The following is a 26,626-nucleotide window of genomic DNA, read 5'->3' as shown; positions in this document are numbered from 1 at the left end:
ATTGGTGCTGCATTCTAGACCAATCTTTATGGAAGTGAAACCCCCCATGTCAGGAAACTTGTGAGTAGTTTAGGACCCCAATGTTGTACGCTTGCCTATAATTTCCCAGGAAGTTCTACACTCTCCCTTTTCTGATGATGCTTATTCCAGGAGAGAAGAGAGGCCAGGCACCCCACACCCCAGGGTCATTGGGAGGCAGTGCCAGCACCTGCTGCTGTTCACGGCGTAGGATGCAGCCCTAATTTAGCATGGTCCCTGCTGAAGGTCCTTGGAGCCTGGCCAGCCTGCATCCTGCCTGGCGTTCTTATTTTGCAATCTGTTTGCAAATAGAAGGAATGCTGCCAATTTGACTGGGGCCTAACATCCAGCAGAGATGATGATGGTAATAACTCTATAGTCGCTGGGCACTGATGCCATCAGGGAACCTGAGGGGACATGGTCTGTGGCTTTGAATAGCAATTCCTGGCCCTATGGCCTAAGAATGGTGAGTGGGACATTCAGATCATTCCCCTCCTGTGCCAGCATCTGTTCCTTAGATTAAAGGAATGGCTGCCCATTCTCTTCCAGAAATAAATACCCATTTGTTTGGTCTGAGGAATGTTGTCACTGGCCCAGGTTAACCTCTCTGACAGGGCACAGAAAAGGTAGTTATAGATAGACCCCTGGAAGCAATTTACAAAAGTGTGAATTTTGCCAGATCTCTGTTACTACTTGAAGAAGGCTGGCTCAGGGTACCAGGTTAGGCTGGCAAATTGAAAGGCAGACGGTCCTGCCTACACAGCAGCCTCCTGGCCGGAAGTCGGGGGTGGATCTAGATGGGAATCATATGCCTATGCCATGTGTGTTTGCATTCGAAGGGAAAGAATCTCATGGCTGACAACTTTCTTAGGGCTCCGTGCAGAACTCACAGCGTGACAGTGAGGAGGCTGCTGCAGTGATACTGTGCTCTGAATTTTAGAAAACCATAACTGGCACAGGACCTGAGTACTTGAACTGAACCTGACCCTGTCGTCTCATTGGATGCCAGACAAGAAACCCTAGACCACTCTAAAACTCCACTTTTTCTTCCTGTATATCACATAGGGAAACTGTTTAATCCCCACTACCTCAGTCCCCATTGTTCCTTTTCATTCTAGGATTCAGATTCAATGACTACTTAGCGCCTACTAAATGCTGGATACCGAGGGCTACAGGAAGTTATCTTCATCTTAATGACAGAAACTGAGATTGGCCACATAGCTAGTAGGTGGCTAAATCAGGATCCTCTGTCCCACAGCTGCTGTTATACTAAACTTAATATTTTCAGCTCCATCCCTTGCAATTTCCCCAGCATACTCTGCATCCTAGCCAAACTGAACTGTTCTTAATTTCTTGATTGCCCTGTGTCCTTTCCCCAGATTTTTCTATTTGTCTGAAACTTTCTCCTCCCTGACCCCTGCTTTCTATCCCCAATTCTTCTTCTTCTTTTTCTTGTAAATCCTACCCATCTTTCAGATCTCACATTAGTATCACTGACTTTGAGAAGGATAAAACTAAGGGAATGGAGGAAGCTTTTCTTGTCCAGATGTGAGGCAATGGAACAGAAACTAGGGATCAGACAAAAATGAGAAAAGCCAGAAGGTTATAGTCAGAGCAGTCAAAGTCTGGAGAAGTTGAATTAAAAGATGAGCTGCCTTGGAGTTTTTTTGAGTGCCTTTGGCCTTGTACATAAGCAGGGAAGGAGCCACTAAAATTACTGACTAGCCTGGATGCCTAGGGTAAGACATTGAGTCTTTTGACCCTAAGTACAGATATAACATGGCATCTAATGTACCACTTGGTTGATGGTTCCTGTCGTATTCAACAAAACCAACCTCATATTTTTCTTGTCTTTACTTGCATTTGTGACATTGACTGAGGTTGCTGCTGGCAGTATTGATGCAATTTGCCTTAACTAACTTCATCTCCCAAGGACTTACCCCTTCAGTTTTTGGCAGCTAGGTGTCTATTTTTCCACTTTGATAAGCCCAGAGAACTCAATTCAATTTCTCTGAGGGTTTATCCTCCTATCTACCCACTACAGGCAACTCACAGGACCATGACCTTTTCATGGGACATTGTTACATAAGAATATTTAAAAATTTCACAGAGTCACAGACTGTCAGAAGTATTCAAGTCCTTAGAAATAATTTAGACATACTCCTACAATGGGAATATGAGGTCACACAGAAAAGTAGTGGTTAATTGGCAGGTCCCCTGACCCTTTGTCTGGGACCTTATCCCACAGCCGTAGTCACTAAATTCGAGTCAGGAGAAATGGAGAGGACCTGCTTAACTGCAGAGTTACCAAAAATATTACTGGCTTTAGAGTCATACAGACTGAAGTTTGAATCTTGGCTCTATCTTTGTGACCTCAGGAATGTGTCTTGATGCCTTTATAGTTTTTAGGAATAATGCTAATAAGCACAGAATATCTAGTGCTTAGTAGGCATTAGCAATTGTGTATTGCAGTAGGTGGCCTTTTTTTTTCTTATACTTTGGGATAATTGAAGCATTTTTGAGGGTCTTGCTTGACAAACCATTTATCTCAAGAATATGCAATTACTTTGTTATGTTTTGTACCAGCCCCTTGGAATTATTATTCTTTAGAGAAAGATAGGTTGTCAGAGCAATTCACTATTGGGTGATGTTTGGGCTTTGTTTACATTGCTTCATGGACTCACTACTAGGACTCCAAGTTGCTCTGAAGATTTGAGCATTTCACAGAATTCTAGCAAATGACAGATGTCTTGCTATATGACAGCCTTTGATATCAAATGAATTTCTAAAATCTCCTTGAGATCTGCCATGACTACTGAGAAAGGAGTTCTGTGTGTCTGGGGAGAGGTGGTGGTGGTGGGGGTGGTGGGGGTGGTGGTGGTAAAGAGACAAAGTGCCACATTTTGGTATTATTCATTGGAAAGTCTTAGAAGGTAGTCACAAGCAATCTAGCAATAATAATTGTCTGGGGTAACGGAAGCAGCACTGAACTTGGAAGGAGGCCCGGGCTCTAGTCTCAACTTTTTTACTAATCAGACTGGTCTTAGACAGGTCACTTAACTTTATTAAAAAGTTTGATTCTGGATTCCTCCCCTACACTATACTATTTTACATCTCTATTCCTTTATTCATAGTTTGTATTTTTGGCCTGAAATGTTTTATATCATCCCCATTTCCTAGTCTTTACCTGGAAATCTTACCTATTTTCAAAGTCTTAGGTCAGAAAGAGCCTTCTTTAGAAAGATATCTCTGACCTACCAGGCTAGGATTGGTCCTCACCTATGATCCCACAGGTTCCATTGCTTCACTCTGCTAGATCCTGGTCATACACAACTATTTATATCTACCTCTTCCCTTATCTACTGTAAGGCCCTTGAGAGTGTGGGTACTTTTTCTGTTGTTGTTATATCCTCAATGCTTCTCCTCTAGAATGTAGAGACAGATCTGTAGCAGGCACAGAATGCAGGATAGGGTTTGGGTAGGGAGAAGAGAACAATCCAGTGAGAACAAAGTCATGAAGGCCTAAATGAAAGAGTTCCATGCATTTAATTATTTTATTTATTCATGGATTCACTCATTTTTGCATTCACTTATTTCATTTTCACTTTATTCATTTAGTGCAAACATATAGTAGGAGCCTTTTAAATGCCAGAATGCAAAGAATAAAAATAACTTTTATCTTTAAGAATTTTTCATTTGGGAGAAGGAGGGGTACAAACAAATAAGTAAACATTTAACAATATGGAATGATGAGTGCTGTGAAAGGACATACAAGTTACAGAGAAAGAACCTGAAGGATCTACCTATGTGAGTTTGAGGATTAAATTAAGCTTCTTGGAGCAAATGACACCTAAGCTGAGTCTCAGAACATGAATAGAAGTGAACCAGACTGACAGAGGAAAAGAAGCATTCTGGAGCTATGTTTGTGGCTATTGGTGAGCCAGCACTGGCAGAAATAGAGAGCTAAGTCTGAAGAAGCTGGGGAACATGAGCTTGGACAGATTGAATTAGTGGCGTGGGATTCAGTCATGTTTAGAGATGGGGAAGTCATTTAAACTAAAATTAGGGAGCTCTTGTAGGTATGCCACAGTTGACAGTGGGCATCAATTTGGGAGATTTAGCTCATGTTGAGTTGGTTGGATTGTGTAGTAGACCCTCCCCTCATTTTTTCTCTAATGAAAAATTTGGAGGAGGTATTTTCTTTAGGGAGAGTTGTTCTGTTTGGGAAAGAGAATGATCTCAGTTTATCTTTGTGATGTGTTGCACAAGTGTTTGCTTAGAAGGCAACTCTAGCATGTTGTTTCATTTGCTCAGAGCAATCCATGTAGGTTTTTCAAATTTTCCAAATAGTTGGGGTTGTTGGGACAGGAGCCTTAAAAAAAAAACAAAAAAAACTGAAGTGCTTCAAAATCATTGAGGTAAGTTAATAATAATAATAGGCAGATTTTAGAGGTACTCAATCTGTAGTCTTCCTAATAAGTTCGTAGTATTAATACCAATTTTATACAAGTGGGAACAAAAACTTGGAGACTTTACATTATTTTCCAGACTCATGCAACTAATAAGTGACATAGCCAGAACTAGCACACAGATTTTCACACTCTCAATTCTGTGCTTTGAGTCATAAATTGCTTGTCTCTAAATTTCAGGATCTATGCTGTTGACATTTCTATTCCTTTGAAATTGTAGAGGGTGAAACATTCAGTTACATAATTTGACATTTAGATGTGTTTTTCCTCTAGAGGTGAAATATCATATATTTGTCTACCAACTTGGCTTTGTAATATTTCAGCTTTAGTTTTTTGGTTGGCCCTTGGTATAAAAAAATGCTATTGTCCCACTTAGCGCACTGCGGAGATTTTAATGTATAGTCTTTCAAAGGTTTTTCTCACTTAAGCTGTTAGAACTACTAGTATTTTTAGATGTAGTTTATTGTCTGAAACTTTCAGTGCTGTTGATCTACTGTTGTTAAGGAGACATGGTAAATATGTTAATCAACTAGTAAAAATTGGCAGTAAAATCATGAAATTTTAGAGTTAGAAGAGATATTAACTGTATATTCAGAATCTTCTCTGGGAGTCATAAATATTAGTGAGAATTTTTTGCAAACTTCTTTAAAGTACAATACTAACATGCATACAATATAATACTCAAATTTTAAGTACACAGCTCAATAAACTTAAACAAATCAATACACCAATATAACCACTACCCTGACCAAAATATCGAATATTGCTGATTACCCAAAGGTAACAAATATTCTGTCATCTTGTAACTGGACAACCAAGGGGTCCAGGCTGCCTGTCACCACTTTAGTCAATTAAGCAGAGACAGAGTTCAATTATATATGAGCATTTATTCCAATAATGCTGGCAGTATGGGAGAGCAGTCTATCACCCATAAATATCTGATCTGACCCCCTTTGCCAGTGGGCTGGTTGTATACACACAAGGGAGAAGATAGCTACGTGCAGCTGCAAGCTACAAATATAACATGGAAAGAGGAGGGTAGAGTCTGTGGTCTGCCTTTAGGAGCTCAAAGTCTTATAACAAGGTAACTAATCTTCTATGATGTTACAAACAGCTCAGCCTGTTCCTGGGACTGGAGAATGGTCAGCATTCCTGAGAAAAACTCCTGGAGGGGGTCAGGGTCCAGGCACAGCAACCAAATCAAAGCATGTCTTGTCCTTGGTCTGTTTTCAAAATGTATTTCTTTTCTGAGTAATGTACCCATTGAGGCATCTTATCTTTCTACAGCTTTGTTTCATTGTCCAGTTTCCCAGGGTCTGTAAGAAAACTTCTTATCTATAGTTAGTGAGGTGAATAATGATTAGACAACTGTGGCTCTATTCTCATTACATGTCTTTCTCACCCTCAATTTCAGATTAGTTTGTTCTAGAATTTCCTATAAATGGAATTATACTATATACTAGAGGCCCAGCACACAAAATTTGTTCACGATATGGTTCCTAGCAGCTGCTGGCCAGGACCTTCCTTTGTTCTTCGCTGCCCCCTGGTGGTCAAGCACATGTCATAGCGATTGATCGAATTCACAGTCAGTCGAACTCGCAAGGGGACACTTTGCATATATATATCTACACTAATAAAAGACAAACATGCAACTTGACTGTACCTTTGCTACACCTTAAGCCACGCCCACCAGCCAATCAGAGCAACTATATGCAAATTAACCCAACCAAGATGGCAGCTGGCAGCCACAGAGCTGGAGCAAGCAGGAGGCTTGGTTGCCCCAATAATGGAGGAAGCCAAGCTTCCCGCTTGCCGTGGCAGGTTCTGAGCTCCACTCAAAGCAACAAAGTTTCAATTATAGAAGGTAAATAAACCCCAGATCCCTGCTTTCAGCCAGCCATGGCCACTGAGCTGGAGCGAGCAGGAGGCTTCCCTCCCACCCGCCCTGGCCGGCTCTGAGCTCCTCTCAAGGCTACAAAGTTTCAATTATAGAAGGTAAATAAATTCTAGAATAAAAAAAAAAAGAAAAAAAGGAGAGTCTGGGAGTTTCCGCGCGGGGGGGGCTTGGCCAGCCTGAAAACGGCCCTCAGCTCCTCACCCAGATTGGCCAGGCACCCCAGTGGAAACCCCCCACCCTAAAGGGGGTGTGGCCAGCCTGAAAACAGCCATCAGCCCCTCACCCAGGCTGGCCAAACCTCCATGGGGTGAGGGTCCCCACTGGGCGGGATTGACCAGCCTGCAAACAGCCATCAGCCCCTCACTCAGGTTGGCCAGGCACCCCAGTGGGGACCCCCACCCTGAAGGGGGTGTGACCAGCTGTAAACATCCATCAGCCTCTCACCCAGACTGGCCAGGCACCCAGTGGGGACCCCCCCTGAAAGGGGTGTGACCAGCCTGCAAACACCCATCAGCCCCTCACCCAGGCTGGCCAGGCACCCCAGCGGGACCCCCACCCTGATCCGGGACACCCTTCAGGGCAAACCAGTCGGCCCCCACCCCTACACCAGGCCTCTATCCTATATAATAAAAGGGTAATATGCAAACTGACCCTAACACAGAAGGACTGGGAATGACTGGTCACTATGACACACACTGACCACCAGGGGGCAGATGCTCAATGCAGGAGCTTCCCCCTAGTGGTCAATGCACTCCCACAGCGGGAGCTCTGCTCAGCCACAAGCCAGGCTGATGGCTGCCAGTACAGCAGTGGTGGTGGGAGCCTCTCCCGCCTCCTCAGCAGCAATAAGGATATCTGACTGCACCTTAGGCCTGCTCCCCGCTGGCAAGTGAACATCCCCTGAGTGCTGCTGGACTGCCAGAGGGATGTCTGACTGCCAGCTTCGGCCCGGTCCCCCAGGGACCAGGCCTAAGCCAGCAGGTGGACATCCTTCCAGGGGTCCCAGACTGCAAGATGGCATAGGCCGGGCTGAGGGACCCCCCCCTGCACAAATTTTTGTGCACCGGGCCTCTAGTCTATAATAATAAAAGCATAATATGCTAATCGACCGCACAGATGTCTGGATGTCTTTTTGGACCACCTTCCAGATGAAGCCGAGGCTGCAGCCGCAGGATCAAGGCAGCTGCCACGGCTTTGAGAGAGTGATCAAAGCAGCCGCTGTGGCCGTGAGGGAGGGATTGAGGCAGCTGCTGTGGCTGTGAAGGCCTACTCTTGCATGAATTTTGTGCATTGGGCCTCTAGTCTCTCTATATAAAACCCAAGCGACCGAATGGCAAAACGACAAGAATGACCAGAATGACTGGTGGCTGTGATGCATACCGCAGCAGCCAACCAGCCCAATCAGGGACAGAGCCAGTCAGCCAACCGCACATGATCCCTTCCCCCTGCTGGCCCTGCCCCTGACCTCCCCCCACCCCTATCACTGAAGTGTGACCTTCAGTGATTCTAAATAAGTAAATGTTCTCCAGCCTTCATAGACCAGGAACCTGAATGATGAGTGATCAGGAGGAAAACTGCTCATGGTCTGGACCGTCAGTCAGATGTCCAGGAGAGGTGCCCAGCACAATCATCATCTTCCTGCGTTCTTTCTCCGTTGCTTCCTACCAAAGAGGGCAGCCACATCACACCATGGCCTCTCTTGCAGTGGTTCTCAACCTTCCTAATGCTGTGACCCTTTAATATAGTTCCTCATGTTGTGGTGACCCCCAACCATAAAATTACTTTTGTTGGTACTTCATAACCATAATTTTGCTACCGTTATGAATCGTAATGTAAATATCTGATATACAGGATGTATTTTCATTGTTCGTGACCCACAGGTTTCGAACCGCAGCAAGGGTTGTCAGCAGGGAACTAAACCACATTACCTGTGTAGGGAGAGGCTTAGAAATGGAAGCTGTAAGTGTCCCTGACACTAAAGCGCCTTTGAAGCTTCAACTCATCCGAAAGCCAACAGCAAACGTGTATACTAGTACACACTCAAAGGTCTTTGACACTAATAACTCCTCCTGTGGCCCCTCCCCGCTGCAGGCCTTGCCTCCGATTGCCCCCCCCTCCCCACCCCGATCGAGGGCAGACGGCTGGACCCCATCTGTGCACGAATTCATGCACTGGGCCTCTAGTTATGTAAATCATAAACAGTTTTTATACCCTCTTCATGCATGTGTGACATCATTATCCTCAGCATCCAAACCAAATTTGTCCATCCCTCTCTGAAAGTGAAGAAACAGAAAGTTACTTGATCTTTTGTTTTCTTTATATTAATTTCTTAATCTGTAAAATGAAAAATATTTACCTGTAAGATTTTTTAAGGATTAGAAACAATATGCAATGCAAAAATAACTGTGCATTTCTGAGAAACTTAGTAGGTATTCAACAAGTTTTATATAAAATAATAACTTTAAGCCAAATAGACCATTTTCCACTCTATGCCTTAACTACTTATTGTTTTACTTTTTCATAGTTTGTATTACCTGATACTGCATTATACATTCATTTATTTACTTGTGTGGTTTTTAAAAAATACATTTTCATTGATTTTAGAGAGGAAGGGAGAGGGAGAGATAGAAACATAAATTATGAGAGATAATCATTGTTGGCTACCTTTTGCACATCCCAAAATGAGGATAGGGCCCACAACCTGGGTATGTGCCCTGACTGGGATTGAACCATGACCTCCTGGTTCACAGGTTGATGCCCAATCAGTGAGCCACACCGGCCAGGCTATACCTGTGTGTTTTTTGTCTCCCCGACTAAAGTGTAAACTACATAAACGTAAAAACAAGACATATCTTGTTTATCTGTGTATCTCCAACACATAAATAGTTTGGGGTACATATGCAGAGTTCAAGAAATGTTTCTTGAAAGAGTAAAAGGATTGATCCATGTTTATAGAACCTAGAGTCTTCCTTTTCACTGTGGACCTGAGTTAACTGTGTTACTTGGTGCAAATTCTCCAGTCCATGACTCAGGATAGGAGAGCAGTCAGTTATGTTTACTTTAGAAATAGGAAAATAGAGGATCAGAGACAGGAAGTAATCTTGCTTAGGTCAAATAACAAGACAGTGACATAAACCTGGAAGAGAAGACAGGTCTCTACTCTACCAATCCAGTGTTCTTCCCACCCAGAGATGGGCATTTTCCCATGCCACTTTCTCTGTTTGTTTCCAAAGTCCACTGAATGGTGTTCAATAAAGCAAACACTAGTTTTAAATACAAGTCAACCTTTTCCTAATTGATTTTTCTCATTTTTCAACAGATTTATAATTGTCAATTTACTTGTTGAGTTGAAGGTGACACCTGGGTTTGTCATTCTAACCCTTGGAGTAATTTACCTCTACCTTGTAACACAGGTCCCTACACTTGTATTATTCTCTGTTGGCATTGTCTTTTCAATCAATCAGTCATGAAAAATTCATGTCCAAGGTAAGGCCCTAGTGAACCACTCCGAGAAAAACGCAATTATCTTTAAACAAAGGGGATATCTTAGTGTTCTCTGAAATTCATTGGAGAAAGCAGCCTTTTATAAGGAGACGTTTTATCTGCTGTTTGGCCATCCACAAGATACTTCAGCTTTTTCCAATTCAAATTGATCTCTTAGGTTTTCAATACAGCTATATGGTGAAGCTTTATGAATGTAGATTTTATAATTTTTAGTTTGTGAAAGCTCAGCCTGAGCTTTGCATGAATAGTGAAAAATGTGTCCGATAAACATAGGGTAATGTAAATATGATTGGGATAATGTTGCATCAATTATTCAAAACATATCTATTTCATGTTGAAATTACATACTATTTTGATTGTTTATTGAATTGTCCTCCAAATTTGGAGAGTGACTAGTTCTTTCTTCAGATGAAGCAAATCTTAACTGTGGCTCTCGACTGAATCCTTATATTGCATCTACCCCTGGCCCCAACCATAAAATGAAACAGGAGCCTGAGTATAGCCCTATATTGGCTAGAGACTAAACCTAGACCTCTATCTTACCAGTAGCCCATAAGCAGTTGACAGTAGGAGGGACACTTAGCATATTAGCTATATATATATAGACTAGAGGCCTGGTGCACGAAATTTATGCACAGAGGGGGGGATTCCCTTAGCCCAGCCTGCACCCTCTCCCATTGGGGACCCCTTGGGGAATGTCTGACTGCCGGTTTAGGGCCTAAACCGGCAGTCAGACATACCTCTTGCAATCTGGGACCACTGGCTCCTAACTGCTCACCTGCCTGCATGCCTGATTGCCCCAAACTGCCTCTGCCTGCCCGCCTAATCACTCCTAACTGCCTTCCCCTATTGGCCTGGTTGCCCCTAACTGCCTCTGCCTGCCTGCCTGATTGCCCCTAACTGCCCTCCCCTGCTGGCCTGATCTTGCCCCCAGTGGCCCTCCCCTGCTGGCCTGATCTTGCTCCCAACTGCCCTCCTCTGCTGGACAATTTGGTTCTGATTGGTTGGTTTCTATGCCAGTCAGCGTCAAAAGCTCCACCTCTTGCTCCCGGCCCCAGGCCCTCACCACCCCATTGTCTGTGGCCAGGGACCATGCACATATGCATACAAGGTTCTTGATTGATTGCTTACCACCCACCCATCCTCCCCCACCTTCTCTCTGAGATTCTGCACTCTGTTTCATGCTTCCATGTCTCTAGATCCACTCCATTTATCGGTTTATTTTGTTACTTAGATTCCAAATATGAGTGAGATCATGCAATAATTGTCTTTCTCTGACTGACTTATTTTACTTAACATGACACTCTCCAGTTCCCTCCATGCTGTCTCCAAGGGTAAGAGATTCTTCTTTTTTACTGCTGCATAGTATTCCATTATATAAATGTACCACAGCTTTTTTATCCACTCATTTACTGATGGGCACTTAGGCTGTTTCCAGATATTAGCTATTGTAAATTGTGCTGCTATGAGTATAGGGATGCATACGTTCTTTCTGATTGGTGTTTTGGGTTTCTCAGACATCTCTTGTAGCAATATGTTTATGGATACATCTCCTAGGGCAAAGGAAAAGAAACAAATGGGACTGCATCAAAATAAAAAGCTTCTGCAGAGCAAAAGAAATAGTCAACAAAATGAAAAGGGAGCCCACTGTATGGAAGAACATATTGGGAATGATACATCTGATAAAGGATTAATATCCAAAATATATAAGGAACTCATACAACTTAACAAAAGGAAGATAATCCAATTAAAAATGGGCAAAGGACCTAAATAGATACTTCTCCAAGTGGATATATAGACGGCCAAGAGACATATGAAAAAAATGCTCAAAGTCACTGATCATCAGAGAGATGCAAATTAAAATGACAATGAGGTATCACCTCACACCTGTCAGAATGGCTACCATCAACAAATGACAAGTGCTGGAGAGGATGTGGAGAAAAGGGAAACTTGGTCTACTCCTGGTGGGAATGCAGACAGATGCAGCCATTATGGAAAACAGTATGGAGTTTCCTCAAAAAATTAAATATGGAGGAAAAGAGAGGCATTTTTGTTTGTATGTTTGTAAATATTTATTCTGAGTTATAGGGAGAAGAACGCATCTCCCTGAAATATCTATTTTAATTCTGTCAAGTTGCTAATGCCCTTGTTTGATATGCTAAGCTTCCCTTGATGAGAATGTTTTGCTCCATTCTCTTTCTACCTCTTTATCATTATTTCTTCTTTGACACATGAAAAATGAAGAATATGTAAATTTTTGGTACTTAGGAAGTGCTCAGAAGTTGTTTGCTATTATTATAGTTGTTACCATTACCTCATAGATTCCATTTCTTATGATACATTTTGAGTAAATAACTGGTAATTTTAGTGTAAAATATGGAAAGACAAGATTTCCTAAGTGCCTACTTCCAAATATCTTTGACTCTTACAACCACAGGTAACCTTCCTAAATAGGCTGGAAAACATTAAGAAATGCATGGGTGAAGAATGTTAAGAGATAGTGTTCTCTTTGCCTGTAGTGTCACAGAAAGTATGATCTTTATGTCTGAGCACCTAGGATTTAAATCTTAGCTCTAACATTTAATAGTTCTGGCTTGCGCGTGCGCGTGTGTGTGTGTATGTGTGCGTGTGTTTGTGTGTGCATGTGTGGTGTATTTTGCGGGGTGAGGGGGAGCGGGAGGAGTGACAAGCCAGTTAGCCTGTGTTAGCTTTAATTTCCTCATGTTTGAAGTTGGGCTAAAATAAATAACTTTTGTTTATGGATGTAGATGCTAAATAATCAAGTATATTTAAAACACCTGGGAAATATTCCTGGCACAGTGTAGGATATTAATGATCAATAAATGTTTTACTTTCTCATTTATTTATTTCAGCTTCACATATGCACATTATTTCTGTATTAGATGTCCCCCCACCCCCTGCATTTAGTATTAATTTAATCCTGAAATTGCAATATGGCTTCCAGGTTCACTGGATCTGACACCTGGAATCTCAGAAGAAAAAGGGGGGGATTAAGCTTTGTGAGGTTCAAAGGCCATTTGTGCCCCTTGATATTGATTTTCTTAAATCGGACCATAGTCAAGAGCCTGGGAGAAGTAATTGAACTGACAACAGGCAGGTCTGGGTTATTAATAATGGAATAGCCTTGGACATTCTTGATGACTTAATTTAATGCAACAGGGAGTTCTGAAACTGAAATGCCTGGAGATGCAGTCAATGGTTAGATCTCTAAGGAGAAAGAAAAACATGAGTTATTCCTAAGAGCTTGTTTCATAGAACAAAATATTTTTATGATAGTTCCAAACATGAGGCCAGAGGAACTGGTTAAGATTTTCTCTTTTCAAAAAAAACCCCACAAAATTATAAAGACTTGGAATTTTTTATTATATTTATCTTTGCCCTTATTTTTGGTTAGAGTTATGAAATTTGGAACCTTAGTGGGCAGCTAAAGATCATGGGCATCTTATTTTTTTTAATCCCCTGGATTCAATATCAGCTCTCCATCTATTATCTATTATATGACTTTAAGCAAGTAAACTATTGGAGCCTCCATTTCCACATCTGCAGTTATAGGAGAATATTTAAATCATTTAAAAAGTGTGTAAAACACCTGGCCCTTGATATTTTATAATACCTCACACAATAAATATTTGTTAACTGAAACAATACATGAATTTTGATGCTTCCCCCTCTGCCTCTGGATCGAAACACTAGTCTATGGTGATCCATTGAAAGCTTTCCCTTTCTGCAGCTACTCTGGCTTTCCTTGCTCTGCTCCTCATCCTCTGTCCCTTGGACTCTTTCCGTGGTCATTTAGTGTCTTTTAAACCCAATTATCTTTTCTTTCCTCGTCTCTCCTCCCCAGTTATGACAAAATTATTTAAAAAACAAGGGCCTAATTTCTTTTAACTTTAGTCATCTAGAACACTCTTCCCCATTTTTAAAGGGGAAACCCAGAGAGGGAAGGTGCTTACCCAAGTACCTATGCCCCTATAAGTTGATGTTAAAATTAGGGTTGAGCCTAGTACCCCTAGGCCTAGCAAAGGATAACAAAGGAGGTGCAGAGAGGACATATAACCTCCAGTTCTAGTCAAAAGGGTGTGGAGAAGTTGCATAATTTTTTAACTTCAGTTTTGTACTGTTACTATCTTTAGTTTGTTGAACTTCAAATGCACGACTGTCACTGTAATGATAATATCATTCATTTCCATGCAAATTCTAGGTCAGTCTCTAGAGAGACAGCACAATTAATAATAATGGCCAAAACTTATATAGTACTGAGTATGTACCAAGTATGGTGCCAAACACTGTACACATATTAACCTATTTCATCCTCATCAGTAACCCTAGATACCATTATTATTCCCATTTTCCAGATGAAGAAACCGAGACACAGAAAGACTTAATAGTTTGGCAAGGTCATACAACTTGAGAGTGTAAAGTGGGATTAAAACTCAGGCTTCTAGGTACCAGAGTCTGGTGTTAACTACTGTACTAAACTGGAGCAAACACATTGAGTTTCTGTGAGCATCATTTTTCTTCACTGTACAGTTTAACCCTGCTTATTTTTTCCAGTATTAATTATCAGGAAGTAGCAACTTGCATATAGCATAGTCTTCTGATAAACTTCTCTCTCCTTTTTCAGAGAGTTATTTTCAACATTGTTAACTTCAGCAAAACCAAGAGTCTTTATAGAGATGGGATGGCCCCTATGGTGAAATCTACGAGCAGACCAAAATGGTAAGTGACCCACCGATTGGGACATATTTCAGGTTGGAGAATTTGACCCAGAGCTCAAGTTCATCTGCTGTATGGATAGGGCTTAGCCTCACTGGCACTAAGAAGAATAAGATGAGTTTCTGCGTGGCTACTGGTTAGAAGAATAATAAGAATTTCTGGATGGCTCCAGGTGCTGTTTTTTTTTGGTTTTTTTTTTTTGAGAAAGTTGGGATAGAGAACATGCTCATGTTTAGATTGACCAACATTCTGAGGGAAGGTGTAGCCTATTATTTGTTTAATTTCATATCCTGCTTGCTTTTTATCAAGATATCTTTGGAAACTTAATTAAAGTTGATTCTATGTTCTTTTAGCCTGGGCGTAAATGTTGTTCAGTAACCTAGGAGGATAATGAGAACTACATTTTAGTATACATTTTTTTTGGTGTGTGTGTGTGTGTGTGTGTGTAGATGTTGTATTTTTGTGGATGTTAAAGTTCTCTTTGTCCCATTGCTCTAGTGAGGATGAGAGCTGGATAGGATTGACAATTATAGTAATAATGATGATGATATGGATGATAATAACTACTGTCATTACCTAGAGCCATTCTTTGTCAGATGTTTTACATTTGCTGTTACTATTCTCACAGCATTTTTGCAAGAGAGATTTTAAATATCCCTATATTACAGATGAAGAAATTGAGTCTAGGAAAGGTTAAGTACTTTCTAAAGATGATAGATAGTAAGGGGAGGAGCCTGAGTTATTTTTATTACCCCACAATGCCATTCAAACCAATTATTTTGTTCATCCATCCACTCATTCACTCATTCAACAACGACTGATTGAGTGTACCAAAACAAGGGATTTTAAAGACAGAAACAAAATGTTATTCATCTGTCACACAGTAGGTGCTAAGTGAATGTTCCTTGAACGGAACTGAATTCATTATGCAAATTTACATGTAAAGTGCCTGGCACTTGCTAAGTGCTCCGTAAATGTCATCTATTATTAATAGTATTATGTAAACACTATACAAATGCAAGGAATTGTGAATGTTAGTCTAGCTTTGATCTCTGTTCAAAATTTAATGACTAGTGAGAAGATCATCTCCAAATGTCTATATTTATAGAAAACCAGCAATTCATAAATATTGAATTGTGCTTTTATCTATAAACAATACTTGGCAATTTTCTGTAAATGCTGGGCTGAGAAGATCAGGTTTGTAAAAATGCAGGCATTTGATGATGATAATGAAAACTGTTTATTAAAAGATAAAATATTTTCCTGGGCCTTTTATTTTTTTTGCTTTGCTGTATCAAATACACTAGACTGCTCTTCCTTAATTTCTTTTTAACAGTGGATTCTGGACAAGGGATAGGCCTTTGCTTTGAGTCTCTGAAGGCAACCCAGGTGGGTAACAAAAGCACACATGTCTCTAACAGGCATATGTGCTCATGTGTACTTCAAACCTTGCCTACCAAAGAACATCGCTATTGATATGCTCACCAGGGCCTTCAAAATAACATTGCACTTCTCTTACTGGCTCTGTGCTGGGATCTCACACAGCAACAATAGTCACCCTCCCATTTTCTCATGTGTTCAGTTCTGGAGTCTTCTCTTTTTCTGTGCTTTTGAAAACCCTTAAGCCTTAATTATTTCTTTTCATTTTGTTTTGTTTCTCATGGACTATCATTTGGGTCTTCTCTGTCAGGGCTTTTGACAAGATTTTGAAATATTAATGAGTCCTTGCATTTATATTATAATGCCTTAGAATTAAGTTAGTGTTCTAATTTAACATTGCAAGCTCTTAGCAACAGCCATTATCCAGTCATGGGGTTTCTCTAATGGTCTGAAAGACATGAAAGCTTTAGAACTGAGTTTGTTGTAGTTTATCAAGCCTGTAAGGCATAAGGGACCAGAGCAAATCAAGTTGTTGATATGTTTAAACTCTCCTATTTTTTACTTTACCATCCCCAGCCCTTAGAATGCAAAGCTAGTCACATTCTTTCATAGTCACCTGCCCCTAAGCTGATGTTTAGATATTTGTTTACTTAATAAGATTTTAATGAGCACCTTTAATGTGCCACACATTATCCTAGAAACTGGAGCTATTATATGAATATAGCAGAAAAGATACATTCCCAAATGGAACTTTCATTTTAGAATTTTATTAACTGATCTCTGCAGTCTATTACTGTCCTTGCTACTGGTTTGTACTAAAGATTCTTTCTACCCCTTTGGTTCTAACTGCCTAGGATTTGCTTCCATTCCTTATGTTGATGACCTGTACCAGAAACTGTCTTCCAGCAGTCATTATCCTAAATGTTTTCAGGGTAAGATAAAGAAGTGTATGCGACTGACTCTCAGAATATTAAATTTTACTGAACCTAAGGTATTCATCAAAATTTAGGATTCTAGACAATGGCCTGACTCAAGGCTGACAAATAACCTTACAGATCCCAATGTTAGAATATCTTCTCTATTGTCTCCCTAATTCCAGTTTCCCCGATACCCAGGTGTCCATCATAACAAAGAGAAGTAGCTGATGCTTTTCTGGTCTAGGGGCATTGCCTATTTCAATATTCACATAGACCATGGGAAATTTCTTACCATATGACAAACATTAAAAACCCTAAATTTCCTGGATGAAATATATTCCTAATTGGAAAACAAACTTTCCTTACCTTTTCAAGGTGAAATAACATTATTCTTCACCTATCCAAGGGAATTGTGACTGATCTCAAGCAAAGATGCCTCCAGACCTCAGCATAGGTCTGGTAATCAATTAGTTGTGGAAAGCAAATGAGCAAAAGAAGCAACTAAAAAGCCATTATGCAAACTTATGGTCATTCAAGACCGTTCTGCCTTGAGGAGATAACATCACAATACCTAGCAGCAAATTGGAGAAGCTAGAGGATTTAAAAGTATCCTGCCCATTTTAATTCACTCTACTTCTGTTTACATATTAGTCTTAAAAGATCGCTGGTTGTTAAGATTCTGTAGCATCAAGTTTCTGCAACTGTAAGTCATTAATATTTTTTAACATTGTCAAAAGCTGAAATTGCTACTAGGCACTGCTGAGAACTGGCATTACAAAACGACTGGTATTTGTATCCTCACCTATGCAGAAACTAAGCCCGTGATATTTACATAGTAAGTGGCAGCATTAAGCCAAAGACATCAGAACTCCAAGTACTGTTCCTGCCATACTCTGTGCTTGTGGAGGATGGAGGAAGAAGACACAAGGAAGCAGGAAGCAGCTGTGTGATCTTTGGTAGATCTGAAATGACTTTGCTGATTAATTTGTTCATTAGAGTAGATTGAGGAGATTGGACCAAATTTTAGAGGTGGTAATAGTAGAGATGAAAACAAGTTGGGTGGATTTGAGCATTGACAGAAGATTAAATCAACTTAACTTTGTGATTGAATAGATGTGAGGGGTAAAAGAGCGGGAGGAATTGTGGATGACTCTTGAGTCAGTATCCACTTCTGACTGGTAGGGTGACCAACCCTCCTGGTTTGCCTGGAACTATTGTGTTTCCTGGGATATGGGGATTTAAACTTTAGTTTTAAATTGTGAATTCCCTGGGAAAACCAAGACAAGTTGGTCATTCAACTCCTGAGGGATGAGGCCGAAATGAAGACTCAGGGAGACAACTTTAAAGGCAGAACAAAAGACAGACCTTGTGTAAACACTGGGAAAATAAAACCAAAGCCCACAGAAACAAATTGGCATAATTCACTCTTACTCTAATCAGTTTTTTTCATCAATGCTAATGTTATTACCAATTTCCTTGAATATATTCCTATAAAGTAATAGTACTGAAAGCTATGTTTGCATTTGGGTTAGGTTTCAAGGTGCTTCCTTTCCACCATTGGTTAGGGATGACTAAGAAAACCGAAACATGTACATGAAAACTTAAAATAGCATTAGATTAAAATGCCCATGTGGTTTATTCTTTTAAGAGTTGGGAAATATAGTGGAAAGAAATTAGGAATAGGAATCTAAAAATCTGAGTCCTAGTCTTGGCAATATTGTTCTAAGATTTAAACAATAAAAAAAGACCCATATTATAGAAAGATCTCTTTATACAAAGGTACTGATTATATGGTAGTTGATAATGACAGAAACTCAAACCAACCTAAATGTTTAAAACCAGGAAAATTAGTAAGTAAATGATAATGAGTCAATTCATTGCAATATTATACAGGCATTAAAAATAGTTTCCAGACATTTGTAATAACACAGAAAATGCTGATCTTGTATAAAGTAAAAAGTAAGGTAGAATACTATATATAATTGTTATAATAGTATGAAACCTATATATATATTAAATACTCATACATGTAATACTGTGAACTGATGTCTTTATATGGCAAGATTTTTTTTTTTTTAGAGTTTTAAAAATATTTTTAGAAATTCTACAATTTGAATTTGTGGAAAATCAGTTATATTTATGGGAAATAAAACAAATAATTTATTAAATGATGTTAACAATTACTTGTAATATGATTCAGGTTGAATCACATCACTTTCCTGGGACTTGGTTTCTTCATCTTAGTAAAATAGGTATCATGTATCCTATCCTTCTGATCTGCCAGGATATTACTGACATCAGTAGAGATACTTGGAGTGAGATATAAGAAGCATTTGGAAATACATGCTATGACCAAAAATCAAATTCTTATTAAGAGTTGAGACCGAAGGAAATGTAACCATATCATTGAGCAGTGTAGTGGTCTCCTGGAGCTGCACCTGTCAGCTTGCAGTAACTGATTATTGAATTTTTAGCAGTTATGTTAGTTGCTTTTTAAATCATTGGAAGCTTTAAATAATCATGTATTATATCATGGAAATTGAAAAATGCTATAAACCAGGCCTTTATATGGCCTTAAGCCAGACATTCAAATAAATTTCTTTTAATTTATTATTTTTATATATATTTTTTATTGATTTTAGAGAGGAAGGGAGAGGGAGATGGAGATAGAAACATCAATGATGAGAGAGAATCATTGATCAGTTGCCTCCCGATGCCCCACACTGAGGATCAAGACCATAACCTCCTGGTTCATAGGTTGATGCTCAACCACTGAGCCATAACCAATGGCTGGGCTTTATTTAAATAATAAAAGAATACATGGAAGAAATCTCTGTGAATAAAACTGCCTACAATGCTCCAGACTACATTCTCAACTCTCTGGTCATGGGGTCACTTTGTTAGGACTCATAACCCAGGCAGGCATCAGGGAATTGGGTGTCCTGAAGATTCCCAAGGGAGAGAAGCCCAAGGGTGCTGAGAAATCTACTACATCTTGGGAGGTAGTGCTACATATCAAAGTGACACCATCCATCACCTCTTGAATGTGTGAGAGGCTGAATAAATGAATGGGAACCTATAGATATTGAATTCACAGGACTGTGTCTCATTAGGTTTCCAAAAGGAAACAGGCGACACACCCATCCTATATAATAAAACCCTAATATGCAAATTGACTGAACGGTGGAACGACTGGTCGCTATGATGCACACTGACCACCAGGGGGCAAACACTCAATGCAGGAGCTGCCCCCTGGTGGTCAGTACGCTCCCATTGGGGGAGCGCTGCTCAGCCAGAAGCTGGGCTCATGGCTGGTGAGCCCAGAGGTGGTGGCAGGAGCATTCCCTCCTCTGCAGCAGCACTAAGGATGTCCGACTGCCAGCTTAGGCCTGCTCCCCCTGGGAGCACACTGGGAAGCAGGCCTAAGCTGTCAGTCAGACATCCCCCCGAGGGTTCCCAGACTGTGATAAGGCACAGGCCAGGCTGAGGGACCCTCCCCCCAGCCCCCGAGTGCATGAACCTCATGCACTGGGCCTCTAGTCTATATAATAAAAGCCCAGTGACCGTTACAGTGGAACAACCAGAATGACTGGTCGCTATGACAAGCCAGCTGTAGGGGTCGCCACCAGTGCTGCTGCCGAGACCAAGGGCCCTGGGGCCAGTTGCGCAGTTGCTGCCAAGGTGCCAGTAAAGAAGAACGCGAAAGTGGCCAGCATGAGCGTGCAGCTTGAGATGAAGGCTCTGTGAGATGAATTCAATCAGCTGGGTCCCGAAATGATGATCATCAAGGCTGGCAGGTCAGGATGCCCTTCTCCCCACTGCGACCCTCCCCACGTGGCACCAGTCTCGTGCAGCAGGCTTTGGCCCAATCCACGTGAGTGAGTCTGAGAAGTGGGGTGAGGGGCATGGCCTGGCCATCTGCAGGTCCCTCTCGGTGAAGGCCACTCCTTCGCTCTCTGAGTCCTGTCTCTAGTGGCAGCCGTCTGGCATGCTGGTCAGGAGGGAGGCCAGGAAACCCTGTGGACCTGCCACCTGACCAGCACCTCAGGACCTGGCACCACCAGAAACAGACTGACTCAGAGCACACCGAGCTTGGGGGGAAGCCAGCCGCCTGTGAGGGGCCTTGCCACCAGCTGGCTCCTAGTAGACCCCACCGCAAAGGAAACTTGGTCTTTGGTTTCTTAGTTCAGTCTATTCTGGCTAAAGTGGAGCAGCTGGGCACATTTTAGGGGAGAATTAAGACTCTAAAGCAGTGTGTTCAGTTCTGTGGAGATTGCTGCCCAGTTGTCTTAGGCCTAAATTCTGGGTGATTGTGGGGCCTGGCTCTGCCACTGGGGCCCGTGTCTTCCAATTGGCCTGTATTTATTGTAAGGGCCCAAAGAGGAGAAGGGGACCAAGTTTTTTGATGCAATGGATTTGACCAACAGACAAAGGCAAGTGCCGGGCTGTGTCTAATGTACTAGTACACACAGAGATACCAGCTCTGAGTCCGCCTGGCCAAAGGGAGCTCAGGGTCTGTTTGCAGAGCCTTCTGGTGGTTTCTGTTTCCTTGCTGAGGCCATCTTCCCTGGGAAGACTGGGGCCCGTGTTCAGCTCTAGCTCAGTGGGTCTTCTCCAGGCCCCTCCCCCTGGCCAGCCCCAACCCCGATTGGCCCCCCTGCACCCTGATGGGGGAGCACAGCAAACCATCAGGGTGGGCTGGCCGGACCCCACACATGCATGAGTTCATGCATCAGGCCTTTAGTAGGATAATTTGAGATAGGTTTATTTATAAAGGATCATTGTATTAATAATGGTTGGTTTGTAAATCCACAAGTGATAGTGCAAGAACCTGGGACTAGTAACAACAGAATTGTCACCACCCTTTGGGAAGGGAAAAGTTATTGAAGCCTGCAAAGAGGGAGTTGTGCAGAGTGGGCTGCTTTGAAAGTAGCAGTGACCTTCTATCAAGAGAAACAGGAAGCTTTAGGTTACCTTTTGAGAAAGCAGCCAGGAAAATAAATACTCTGATCTCCCTCTCCTTCCTGCCTCTGATCACTTGCTAGACTTCCTCATGGGAAGATCTGAACAGAAGGCAGGAGTACAGAATACAGTTGATGTAATCCATAGAGGTCAGCCAAGTAAGCAGAGAAAAGAGTGGAGAAGAGTGGAGACAGGTTACAGAGGGGCACATGGAATATATCCAGCACAGGTTAGCTTCAGTTTCTAGCTGATACTGACCTGAGTCCTTGTTTTCACATGTAAAATGTGTATAATAGTTTTGAGTATTTGATAGAATATTTGTAAATCACCTTACTGGAAGCATCTGATGCCGAGTAATGTGTCTAGAAATAGTGGCGATTATTATTATACTATATTACTTCATATCGCTGAGCTTTACTGCCTTTATCAATAAAATGGAGAAAATACTGCTTTCTTCCCAATGGTTATTATAACGATAAACATTAACCTTGGAGGTGAAAGTGCTCTACAAGATATACTTTAAAAATCCTATCTAATAAAGAGGGAATGTGCTAATTGACCCTCACACCATTGCAAAGATGGCGGTGCCCACAGCCAATAAGGAGGAAATATGCTCATTGACTGCCATGCCCTCAAAGATAGCAGCGCCTATAGCCAATAAGAAGGGAATATGCTAATTGACTACCATGCCCTCAAAGATGGCGGCGCCCACAGCCACAGGATGGTGGTGCCCAGTCCCCTCAGTCCAGCGGGGGCGGCAGGCACACAGTGCAGGCAAGCCTCGGATGGCGGCTGTCCAGTCTTAGAGTCAGGCTGCCAACTGTCTCATAAGGCAGTTATTGAGCTTAATCATTATGGAGGATTTGGAAGAAGACAAAACTCCTTTCCCAGCAATGCCCCTTTCTTCATAATCCCTCCCTCTGGAACCAACTTCTAAAAGCCAGGTTCCACCACTTATTTGTTGGGTGATTAAGCAATTGATATAATTTTTCTGAGATTCTATTTTCTCAAATATAAAATGGAGCTAATAATATCCATCTTATGATGTTATTGTGAGAATTAAAGTTATGTGAGAATTAAAGTTATATGATTTTCCCAAGTATTGTAGCTATAAGAATTATTGTTTCAATTTGCGCTCTCTCTCTCTCTCTCTCTCTCTCTCTCTCTCTTTCCCTTTTCATAAAAGCCCTACATTATAAACTCTAGAACTTAATGCATTTCCATGAAAGTTTGCTTTTGTTCTCAGGTCTATATTTTCAATGCATTCCAGAAATCTTTCATATAAGAACTTAATAAGGATATTTGCATCATAAGCAGAATACTTATTATTTTTTGGCTTATGACCAAGTATATCAGAAACAATAAAATTATTTAACTTGAACCCAGATGTGATATAACATAAGGGAGTTAGAAAAAAAAAGAAAAAACCTCTGCTCACAAAATAACACATTATAAAACCACAGTCATTTAAAGAAGATATAACTGAACTACTCACCTCCCACTCAACTCTAGTGAGAAGAAAAAGAACAATTAAAATGAATATATTAGGGAGAATATTATTTTTATTTCAATATTTCCATTATATTTTCTCCAATTACATGCTGAATAGAGTTCTTTACTGCAACTGAAACCCCAAGGTAGAGTTTAAAAAGAGTGAATCGTGCAAGATAAAGGCAGCTCTTTTTTGCTAGGTGGAAGGTAGGTTTTCCTGACAAAAACAAAGAAGATGAGACATTAAGTGTCGGGGGAGATGTGTAGTTCCGAGTGGTTCCGAGTGAATCAACAGTGATAAAGTCTCTAGAGGCTCTAGCCTTTGTCACACTCCTCTTTCTAATCTGGATAGTATATGAGATTCTGTGTGTGTGGCTTCTTGAGAAGTCATGCGGGTGTGTGTAGAGGATGGTGGGGGAGTGGGGGAATGAGAGAAGAAAGTAGCATCCTTAAAATTCTTACCAGATAGCATAGAATTTCAGAGTTTGGACAAATGATAAAAATGAGGCTCAGAGGGGCAAAATTATTTTACCTCAGACATATAGCAAAGTGAACAGAACCATGTCTAGAACTTGGGTCTCCTTCCAGGCCAGAGCCAGAGCCAGCCTCTAAGCTGAGCAGCCACACAGTTGCTTTAATTCTGCGAGTGAAAGAGGTCTGAAGACAGACAGACCCAAGTGCAAATACAGGCTCCACCTGGTATCTGTATGGCTCTGGACAAGTTACTTAATGTTCCTATGCCTCAGGTTCTGTGTATGGAAAAGATGATTATGTCTCGCTTTTAGAGTAGCTACAAGGATTAAGTGAGAGAAGGTGGGATGAGTCACCCAATGCAGCAACTGGCATCCCCTTTCCCTTCCCTCTGCCCTTTAGCTTAGACTTTACTCTTTACCATGACCAGGCCTGGCCAGTTTTCTGGGGCCTCTCAGCCTCTCCCCGGTGCTATTCCTCTCGGCCCTAGTGCTGTGGGCGCCAGATCCAAGCAGTGCCAATTCATCCCCACAGCAGAGTGGGTTTCTCACTCTGTCCTGCTCAGCTTGTTACACACAGCTGGAGTCATCTCCAAAAGTCAGGACACAAACACTGACAAGTCCTTTCTTGCATTTGGTCAAGGAATCCAGATGCTAGTTCTGATTAGAGGAATTTTATAGATGTCTGACTCCCACTGACCATGTCATCCACCCAGGTTCCATGGCTATTTCTGGATCTGAACCTTTGCTGGGGAACGTGCCTAGAACCTGCGTGTTCTGTACTCCGCTTGCTCCCAGTTGTCTCTCTTAAAAGGACTGTGTGCAAATGTGGTTTTTCCAGGACAAGCTGGCAACCTTTCAAAAGTGGCTTGTAATAATCCTTTTCTTTCTCTCTCCTTTTCTTTTCTGCTCTTCCTTCTCTGTGTTTAGTGAAAAGATAATGAAGGCAAGGCTCTTACTAGATATTGTAGGTATTGAATAAGTCATAGTGTCTGTGATTTTTGGCTGAACAGGAATCTATTTATAATGCACCTGGATAAGTAGTATGCATAGAATGCTAGGGCAACAAAGAGGAGGTGACCAATTCTGAACAGGCTATTAGAGAAAACTTGCCTGAAAAGATGGCATTTGGGTTGAGTCTTGAAGAAGCTTAAATTTGTGAGCTTAGCACGCTGAGTGGATGAGTGTTCAGGAAAAAAAGAGAGTATTGCAAAGGCATGAGAAAGCATGGTGTGTTTGGGAAATAATGAGCAATTTGGGCTGGCTGGACTGCTGTGAGCTGGGATGGGGAGAGATGAGCAGAGCTTGGGTCCTGAGGTAGATAATGAAGCTGGAAAATAGGTTAGGAACGGATTGTTGACTGAGCTTCTTGAGCTAGAGACAATATCTTCTTTATACCCTCACAGAGCCAGAAACACAGTACATGCCTTGTAAATGTTGCAGTGGTCTGAGTCACCACCATCTTTCTTCTGAATTCCTACAGTGACATTTTACTGGCCCTCTGCTTTTTCTCTTGCACCTCTGCAGCCTACTCTCTGCAGAGTCACTAGACTGATTGTTTTAAAACACAAGTCAGGTGATATCACAGCTCTACTCACCTATTTCTTACTCCCCCCTGGCTCTCAGTGATCCCTGGCCTCCTTGTTCTTCCCCAGACATGCCAGGCATGCTCTTGCCTTAGGGCTTCTGTACTGGCTAGTGCTCCCTTTTCCTGGAGAACTCCTACCTCAGGCAGCCATATAGCCCTCCTTCAAGTCTCTGTTCAGATTTCTCCTCCATGGTATCTACCTGGACATCTTCTTTAAAACTTCAACATCCCCCACCCCAGCACTCTTGATGCCTCTTATTCCACTGTCCTTTGTTGTTGTTATTTATAGTTCTTATTGCATTATAACAGACATATAATTTTCTTTTTAAAATTGTTTGTTGTTTATTGCCTGTCTTATTCTGCTAGGATGTATGTTATACATAGGGATCTTTGCTTTGTTTACTGATGTATACCATCTACCTAGCACACAACAGGTTTTCACTAGATATGTATCCCCATGCTCTGTGGATTCTGGATCTATTATAAAGGAACTTGATTAAAAGCTTTAAGTGATATAATTTTCTACTGTGTCATCCAAACATGTCCTCCTACTCCGGCTCCTCTGCTAAGTGAGCCCCTTTTGACCAAGACCCTCCTTCCCACACCCAGAGTAGAGACAGTGTCTAAATCATCTCTGTACTTCCAGTATCCAGCATGTGGCCTGCTATAGAGCCTGCCCTCTGTCAGTTTGGTTGCACGGAAAAGAAAAACTGAGATTTTTGGTAGCATAGAATGAAATCTTTCAAGCTCCTAGTTCATTCTTCTGTGAAGCATCAAAGAAACAATTTTCTTCTGCTTGCTTATTGATGGTTAAAGTCCATGAATGAGTACAGAGCTACCTCTTAAAAATACACTTTCAAGTGAGAAAGAAGAGGGCCTAGATTTCATAATAAAGTATTAGTGATACAGACTTATGTCACATTAACAATATTTTCTGAACATGGCAAAGCATATTTAGTCCTCACAATTGGCTTTGCTAATACATAAATATTATTTCTGTTTTACAGGTATGAAAGTTAAAATTCATAGAAATAAATGAAGTAAAGTTCCACACAATGATTTAAAGGCTTTGTATTAGAGGTAGAGAAAGACCATAAAGTAACAAGACTAGTAAAAGGGGAGAGAATTAAGGATTTGATAAAACTCAAGACAGAATGTTCTGATTTGTCAGGTGTTTTTTTTTTAATAGGAAC

General features: G+C 41.3%; 1 protein-coding gene across 1 annotated transcript in view; it reads left to right on the top strand.

Moving 5' to 3' along the window:
* The window catches only part of AGBL4 (AGBL carboxypeptidase 4), a 987,573-nt gene that overhangs the window by 391,192 nt on the left and 569,755 nt on the right, over positions 1-26,626 (top strand). The window contains exon 4 of the mRNA XM_070405080.1: positions 14,534-14,628. Coding sequence (XP_070261181.1) covers positions 14,534-14,628 — 95 coding nt within the window. The remainder of the gene's footprint in view (positions 1-14,533; positions 14,629-26,626) is intronic.

Source organism: Myotis yumanensis, unplaced genomic scaffold (genome assembly GCF_028538775.1).
Source record: "Myotis yumanensis isolate MYYU_CA2020_CCGP unplaced genomic scaffold, mMyoYum1.0.hap1 SCAF_2, whole genome shotgun sequence".
NCBI lineage: Eukaryota > Metazoa > Chordata > Mammalia > Chiroptera > Vespertilionidae > Myotis > Myotis yumanensis.
Note: the sequence above shows the minus strand (reverse complement) of the source record. Positions and strands in the feature narration are given on the sequence as shown.